The 8,461-nt window shown below is 45.2% G+C and overlaps 1 protein-coding gene across 10 annotated transcripts in view; it reads right to left on the reverse strand.

Moving 5' to 3' along the window:
* Pcdh7 (protocadherin 7) overlaps nt 1-8,112 on the reverse strand; it is a 384,744-nt gene extending 376,632 nt beyond the window's left edge. For 8 of the 10 annotated variants that reach the window (XM_074042496.1, XM_074042495.1, XM_074042494.1 and 5 more), the window contains exon 1: nt 3,808-8,112. In XM_074042496.1, coding sequence (XP_073898597.1) covers nt 3,808-6,981 — 3,174 coding nt within the window. In that variant the 5' untranslated portion in view covers nt 6,982-8,112. The remainder of the gene's footprint in view (nt 1-3,807) is intronic. The other 2 variants (XM_074042493.1, XM_074042498.1) reach the window with 1 other exon arrangement.
* Between the last annotated feature and the right edge of the window lie 349 nt (nt 8,113-8,461).

The following is an 8,461-nucleotide window of genomic DNA, read 5'->3' on the forward strand; positions in this document are numbered from 1 at the left end:
TTCACATCTAATCAGTGAATGATCTTTTCAATATTTCTTAGACATCCAAAGATTAAGGTAACATTGCTAATGTTGGTGTCTCTCAACAAGAGATATAGCCTAAATTCTGTCAGTTGTTAGCATCTTGCCTAGTATCAGGCAAAATGTAACAGAAGTCCTATGCAGATTTGCTGTGCTCCTTGCATAGTCTTTGACCTATAGACAAGAGACCCATATTGTAGACATTAAGCTTATAGAATTAAAATAGGAAGCCGTGACTGGCATCACCTACAAATAAATTTATATTTAGTTTTCTTAATGCTTAGAATGCTAATAATGATGGCAAGTCATCCATTTGCTTACAAAATCCAAATAGTTAAAATAAGTTCTGCCGTATTTTTCTACCAAGTATACAATGAATACTTTGAACATATTTGATCAATTAAAGAGAATATTATTCAGACAAATTCAGTAGTTCTTTACAAAAGGGAAACTGTCACTGGAGTTAATATGAATTTTTTCCTTGTGTATTTCAGGATCAGCTACAAATGGATTTTAAAATGAATGTTTATTCAAGCTAGATACTTGCCAAAAACAAATTACCTTACTTTCTACTTACTAAATACAATAAAAATTTACTTGTATGTGCGTTTTCCAAGTCACAGCATGTCAATGATAAGCTTAATAGGATTTAAGAATAAGTAAAGCTGTAACTATATTTTATATTGTCTAATAATTTTTGGAGTTATATTATTTTTTAAAGAAAACTGAAAATTACTTAGCATATAGTAAAACACTGGATATTTTTGAATAAATAGAATGCATTTTCATTATTTTACAGATTAAAGGCACAGTTGTAGTTTTAAGTCACAGAACTTTAACAACCACCATGAGAAGATTTACTAGGCAAAAGAAGAACTGAAGGGAAAGGGGATACTTAATCTCAGTCACGCTGTCAATGATACACATTTTGCTCAACTAAACGTATTGAGTAGTTGAGAGCAAAGACTTTTGTTTGAGTTGCACAGGTCTGAACTATGAAAACCTGGACTACATCATGGATTTTTCTAATGTGTGAATTTCAAAAATAATTCCAGCAACTCTGCAGCACACATCTAGAATCTGCCAAAGAACAACTACAGAAATTGATTTGTATGTCCCTGGAGCTTGTGAAAACAAATGAAAAAGAAGGGGGAGGGAAGTGCACGCATAATTTACAAACTTTCATTTCTACAAAGCTGTTTAACTGATTATGCTGTAACCACTGACACCATTTAGGACTAACACCATGAAGCTTCAAAATGTCTAATTCTCATGGACATAAGAACACTACAAGAAACATGAGGAAAACAATCAATAAAATTAAGGCTTTATATCAAATGAAATCTGAGATTTTTAATTAATCCCCATTAAGAGGAATTGAAAGAACAATCCAGAAGTTTTGTCAAAGGACAGAAATTATAAGGAAAACTTGTGCTTTTTTTTTTTTAACAAAAAGGCTTACTCAAAGGAAACATATCATGATAGTTGTATGAGACTAAAAGTAGAAAATCATCTACTTGTAGTACAGATAAAAATCAGAACAAAAAGGATTCTGTGTATGTCAAATGTCTAAACAGAATGTAACTTTGTAATTGGATCCCTGATCCCCTGACAACACTATTGAGGAGATGAAGCATATCAATTACTATTACTAATTACATTAAGGGAATTGTGTTTCATTTGCTTTCATTTCATTGTATGTCAGCTATTTAGTTGTCGTTAAAACTTTATATATTTTTTGAATACCTAATGACATGCAAATTTTCCAAAGTCACTTTTAGCAAACTGTGTGATTCATTCCATTTGCTTTGTGGGTTGTTTCTTTTGGTATATAGGCTTTGCTCAGCTAAGAGACTAACACCATACATTAGTCTATTTATAAACATACTACTTTCCTTTTTAAACAAGCGAACAGTCTGGATATTGGCTTTAATAAAAACTGATCTAGTTAGTCAAACGAAGCTTAACTGACAGCACAAAACATATGAGCTGTTTGCTTAAAATATCTATAAATTGGTCATTTGACATATCCATTGGGAAAGCATTAGAATTATACAATTAGAATGCAAATTCCCTTCAGTCATAGAATAAAATTATTATTAGGATGACAGTGGAGAAATATTCTGTGGAAAGATCTCTTCACAGTCTTTTGCATTACATGTTACCATTCTCTAGGGATATTTCTAAGACCTCTATCTGTAGGTGTTTTAAGTAATCTTATAAAAAGTATTCTATTTAACTGGAATCTTCCTTGCTTACAAAACTTATTGAAAAAAACATAAAAAACAAACAAAACAAAAAAACTGCTTATAACTCCAAGTAAAGCAATAACAATGGAACAGATAGAAACTCTATACAGTGTCAAATTTGGTTTAAAATAAATAAATAATTCAAGTTTACATGCATCAAAAGACCTATTTCCAAAAGCTATTTCATGCAATGTTAGATTGCTTTTGTTACTGGACAAAGAAGCCTGTTATATCTCTTTCTCCTTATCCAAATAGCTGCAATAAAATACAGCAAATAGAAAATACTGCCTTAGAAAATTAATTTTAATAATGGTGAAAGCACTAAGGAATTAATATCTCTTTTCGATAGCATCTTGAATGAGGCTATAAAATAACTTTTTTCCTTTACCTCAATTCTTCTCAGATCACATATTCCTCATGCAAAGCATATTTAATAGAAAAACTATCAGGCGATATTATTTGATAAGTCATAAATGTGTTTCTTGAGATGATTTCTGGCAATAAGAAACAGGTATTGCTTTATTAGCAATGCTTGCTACAGCATTACAGATCAGTTTCCAAAAGCAAGGTTTTATTAGCTGTGTGTCAAACTTTGAGGGGTTAGAAAAAGTAAACTTCTGAGAGTATATCACACAAGCAAAACTTTCAAAAATAAATCTTATGTTTTCTGAAGTTCCCCTCAGGATATATATACTGTTTCCATGTTACACCAGGAAACAGCTGTGTCAAATAATCCACATAACCTTCATATTTCCTGTATGTCACATGCATACCAAAATCATTATGCACATAGTATATCAATTATGAACATTTTTATTGCTTGCCTTCAATAATAAATGGCCTGTGCAAGTTATCTTTGTTTATAAACTTTAATACTGTGAACAGGAAAAATACAAATGTTGATTACGTATACTCATAGAAGACTAATTGATATAGGTATCTATTCTTGTAGATATAATGCATTTAAATGTAATTCTGCACGACACTTGTATACTAGTAAATATTTTTAAACCAGCATTTTGTCAAATTAGTATCCCAGTATCTCAGACTTGGCACTACATTTTCAGGAATCAACATCTGCCTATTTGCAAAGTCCTGCATTATGTGTAGCATAACTAAAACTTTTATGGTGTCCAATTTGCATAGACAGACACCAGTTGTAACTCTAGAAATTTTCTCACTGGATGCAATTATCCACATAGAACTAATCAAACAATATGCACATATCTATTCCATGAACAGAAAATGTAGGATGAATTAGGACAGTCAAGTGCACAAGGGTAGTGCAAAACACTGCCTACACTGAATATCTCCTTTAGTACCTTAGTCAACCTCTTATCTAGCATACAGCATACCATGGTACACCTCTCACTGCAGGTCTCTGCTATTTTAATGGTATATGAATTAATATTTAACACCTGCTATTAAAAAATTAAACAAGAACTTTAAAACAAAAACCAAAACTTTGCAGAAGACAGCTGCCTCAGAGTTATTAGCCCTCTCTGGGATATTTAAATGTACTTGGGATGCATCTTACCTGTTTGCTGTACTTGTTATTGGTTTGACAGCTGTACTCAGAGCAGTGATCTGATCCAATTGAAATGTTGTCTCCTGCTCCCACAAATGTGTTGGCTGGTGGTAGATCTTGTACAGCCTGGTGTTTTTTTCCTGCTGTTGGTGACTGAGGGTGAAGCTGGACAGTAGGCAATGGGGAACTAGATTTGTAATGCCTTGCCAGGTCAGGACTGCCAGGCCCACCATTAACAGATCGGTATCGCCCCATGCTTGGGCTGTCTGACAGCTTCTCATTGACACTGTCATACCTCTGTCCATTTGGTTTAGAAGCTTCTACAGTGACAATGCTGCTGTAGAGAGGCTGCTTAGATTTCTTGTTTTTCTTGTCCTTTTTAGGCTTTTTAGATTTGTCATGCTGTTGGGGTGTAAAAAAGTCTTCATGATCTTTTTTCCCAGCTTCATAGCCATTTTTATTTTTGGACCTGCAGTACCTTGCCATTACAACAATTAAAATGATTAGAATCACAGTCATAATGCCAGCAACCACCCCAATGACAATACTGAGTCTTTGTTTGCTAATTTCATAGCTTGGGTCACCAGCTATGTCCTGGGTGAGTGGGGTGTGCAAACTTCTGGCTATCTGGGAGTCAATCACAGTTGCATTAGAAACACTTTCATTGACAAATACATGCACCAGAGCCGTGGTGGACTGGGAAGGCTGCCCACTATCATTCACTTGCACCACCAATCTGTGCAGGCCATAATGCTTTTGGGTGAGTTTTCCCACTAAGGAAACCACACCACTGGTGGAATCAATCTCAAACAGCTTGAAGGGATTCCCTCCCACAATGCTGTAGTTGAGATCTGCGTTGATGCCATCATCACTGTCTGTTGCCAGTACTGTAGCTACTACTGTCCTGACATTACTTGATGGTGGCAGTACAGTGTAGGAAATGTTTCTGGGAAGGGTAACTGTGGGAGCATTGTCATTTTCATCCATCACAAAGAGAGAGACGGTGGCTGTGGCTGATCTGGGAGGTTCTCCCCCATCCACAGCCTTGACTCTGAAAGTGTATGTGGTCTGATGTTCCCTGTCAAAAGACATTGTGGAGTAAATGGTCCCCGTGTCATTTTCAATAGAAAAGATGTTACTGTTTTCCTCTATGTAGAGGCTCATCTCTGCATTCCGTCCCTTGTCAGCATCCATCACGGTGACCATTCCCACTGGGCTGTTGGGTTGCAAGTTTTCTTTCACATAAAAGGTAAAGACTTCCTGCATAAATTTAGGGTCATTGTCATTCTTATCAGCCACCTGCACAATTACTGTGGTGCTGCCCTGCAGCATAGGGATGCCTTTGTCTTTGGCATTCACTTTAAACTCATACCTGTCTGTCTGCTCCCGGTCCAGCACGGTATTGACCAGGATGTCCCCAGAATCGGGATCAATGGTAAAGATCCCCATTACGGACGAGTCCAGCGAGTAGGCGATTTCGGCGTTCTTCCCGCTGTCTGCGTCAGTCGCCAGCACAGTAGCTACCCTCTCTCCAGAGATGTTGTTCTCAGGGAAGTAAACCTCCACCACGGACTGGCCAAAGACCGGCGGGTTGTCATTGGTGTCTCCCACCTTGACAATCAAGGAATTGTTGCTGGAGAGGCTGGGGCTGCCAGAGTCCACTGCCACTATGACCACGTTGAACTCCCTGTTGTTCTCATAGTCCAGAGGGGCTGACGTGTGCAGAAAGTACTTTTTCTTGTTCTGGTCGCCCTCTGTGTCGCTGGCCGGTTTAAGCTGGAAGGGCACATCGCCTACTAAGGTACAGGTGACTACCCCGTTCTCCCCTTGGTCTCTGTCTGACACCTGTACTAGGGCGATGGGGGTGTCAACCAGAACGTCCTCAGCCACGTTGGCCACCCCGTCCTTAAGTGGGATGCGCCCGATCTTGCGGATTTCAATGGATGGAACATTGTCATTCTCGTCCTTGATGTTGAGGACCACGGTGGCTTTGTCGGTCTTGGGGGGCTGCCCACGGTCGCGGGCCATGACTGTGAATCGCAGTTGGTTTACTTCCTCGCGATCAATACGGTGCAAGACACTAAGCCAGCCGGACGTTTCGTCGAGGCGCAGTAGTCGCCTGACCGACTCTGTAGCCGCCCCAAACACGTACTCGATCTGCCCATTGACACCCACGTCCAAGTCGGCGGCCCGTAACTGCAGGATAGGGGTACCCGGGGCGCTGTTCTCAGCTAGGTCAGCCTCATACACGCTCTTTTCGAAGCGCGGGCTGTTGTCATTCACGTCGGTGATGAGCACCCGCAAGATGGCCTGCGAGGATCGAGGCGGGTCTCCGCCATCGCGCACCCGCAGGGTCAGCTCATAGGAATCACGCTGCTCACGGTCCAGCGCCCCCTTCACGATCAGCTGCGGTTGCTTCTCGCCGTCCGGGGTGTCTGCCACCTGCAGCTCGAACACACTGCTGCGGCCGCCGGGGGTGGTCGCGCCGCCGCCCTCTGGCGCGTCCAGTCGCCTCTTGGAGCCTCCGGGTCCGCCGCCGCTCACGCCGTTCCCGCCGCCCCCTGGGTAGGGGGCGCTGTCGGCCGGCCCGGAGCGCCGTCCCTCTCCGCCGCTGCCGCCGCCCCCGGGCTCCTGGAGCAGCTCATAGCGCTCGATGCCATTGCGGCCAAAGTCACGGTCGGTGGCAGTGGGCAGCAGGTAGAGCGTGCCTACAGGCCGGTTCTCCTCCACCGTGAGCGTGAGCACTGGAGACGGGAAGGTGGGCGTGTTGTCGTTGATGTCCAGCACGATGACCCGACCCTCAAACAGGTCCACCCAGCTCTGCGAGGGCCCGATCACCGACACCTCGAAGTCCAGGAAGCACTCGTTCTCGTCGAAGATCATCTGACACTGGGGCAGCTTCTCGCGGTCGATGCGCCGCTCGCTGGTGCTCAGCTCACCGGTGAGGTTGTCTATCTTCAGGTACTCCGAGCCCGACTCAAGGCTGAAAGTCACCTCACCGGATCCGGTCACGATGCCCAAGTCCGAGGCAACGTTGCCTATCCGAACGTCGGCGGGGCCCTCCTCCGCCAGCCGGTATCGGAGGAGCTGCTTGGCGGCGGCCAGACTGAGCCAGAGCGGCAAAAGGAGACAGCAGCCAAAACACCAGCCGCGCGCCCACCCCGTCGTCCGCATCCTCAGCATCTTCTCTTGCTGTTGCTGCTACTGCTCCTTCTAACCACAGCCCCCCCTCTGCGCCCCCTCCTCCCGGGATGGCTGCCTGCCCTCCCCTCAAGCCTCTCTCCTCTCTGGGAAAGGAAGGAATGAGGGGGGGGGGAGGGAGGGGGCAAGGGCAGTGTGTAGAGTCCACCGATGGGGCGGGGGAGCAGCAATAGATGCTTTTTTTTTTTTCCCTCCTGCTTCTTCCGAAAGTTATTGTTTCATAATTCATGCAATGGGTGCTAATCGCCCGCTCGCCGGCCGCCGTTCAGTCGCAGTACTCACAGTTCACGGGACACTGCGCGCCGCGGGCTCGGCGCCCCCCCCAAAGTCATCCCAGCAGCTGGAGGAGGATCCTGAGCTCCGGTTCCCGCTCTGTTGGAAGGGTCCAGAACCGCTTCGGCAGGCTGGCGGTGGTGCCGGGAAGCGGCTGGGAGCGAACCTGAAGTCTTCCCCCCCCCTCTGCCAGCCCCACTAGTCTTTGCCGCTACTCGAGTTGAGCCCAATTCACGTTCCAGCCACTCACTCCAGACCAAGCCTCTGCTCCCGCTCCGGCTGCCCAGGCAAACGTGAGCGGCTTCCTGCACAAGGATCCGGGTTCAGCAACAAGCCAGTCTCAACTCTGACTCCTCTCAAGTAGCAGGGGAGCCAGTCAACAAATTGAGAATGAAAAATACCCGGCAGGTCGCTTCGGGCACGGTGCGGTGGAGACTACTAGCGTCACAGCGCGGTCCGTGTCCGGATCTCCTCCGCGCGCCAAAGAGCAGCCCGAGCCATCTTCAGAGACGCCCAGAGAGTCAGTCGCTTTTCACCCCGGAGAGCTCGGATTTCTCTTTTTTCTTAACAACTCTGCGCAAGGTCATTAGTCACGAAGCCACCGCCTGAAACCGCAGGAACCATTCGCCCGCACGGGCGAGGGCCGAACCGTGCGCACCGAGCGGCGCCCAAGTTTGGATTCACAGCCGCAGAGTCCGTGCCTTTCCTCACCTGCATTCGGCCCGCATGTCGGAGCAGTGGGATCTGCAGCGCTGTGCGCGATTCAGGGAGGAGATTGCAGCCTCTCTCTCTCTCCGCTCTCTCTCTCGATCCCTCCCCTCCTCCCTCCCTCTTTCCCTCCTCCCTCCCCCTTTCTCCTCCCTCCTCTCCTTTCCCCTTTCCCCCTCTCACTTGCTCTCCTCTCCTGTAGGATCTCTCTCCTTCCTCACAGTCCTAATGCTGGCAAGTCGAGCCGAACTTGATCCCTTTGCAGTTCAAAGGTGGGCAAGCCAGGCTCCACGCACCGGCAACACTGGCCCAGTGAAAGCGCATGGCCGGGCTCCCCCAAAGGCAATTAACAAAGATGCCCAATTCCGCCCGGATTTCCAAAGAAAAGCCAAAGGCATTGGGGCGGGGGTGGAGGGGGAGGTGGAGTCAGAGACAGCTGCCAAGTAGCTTTAAAAAAAAAAAAAATCCAGTTTGCCAAGGG

Source organism: Castor canadensis, chromosome 9 (assembly GCF_047511655.1).
Source record: "Castor canadensis chromosome 9, mCasCan1.hap1v2, whole genome shotgun sequence".
Classification (NCBI taxonomy): Eukaryota; Metazoa; Chordata; class Mammalia; order Rodentia; family Castoridae; genus Castor; species Castor canadensis.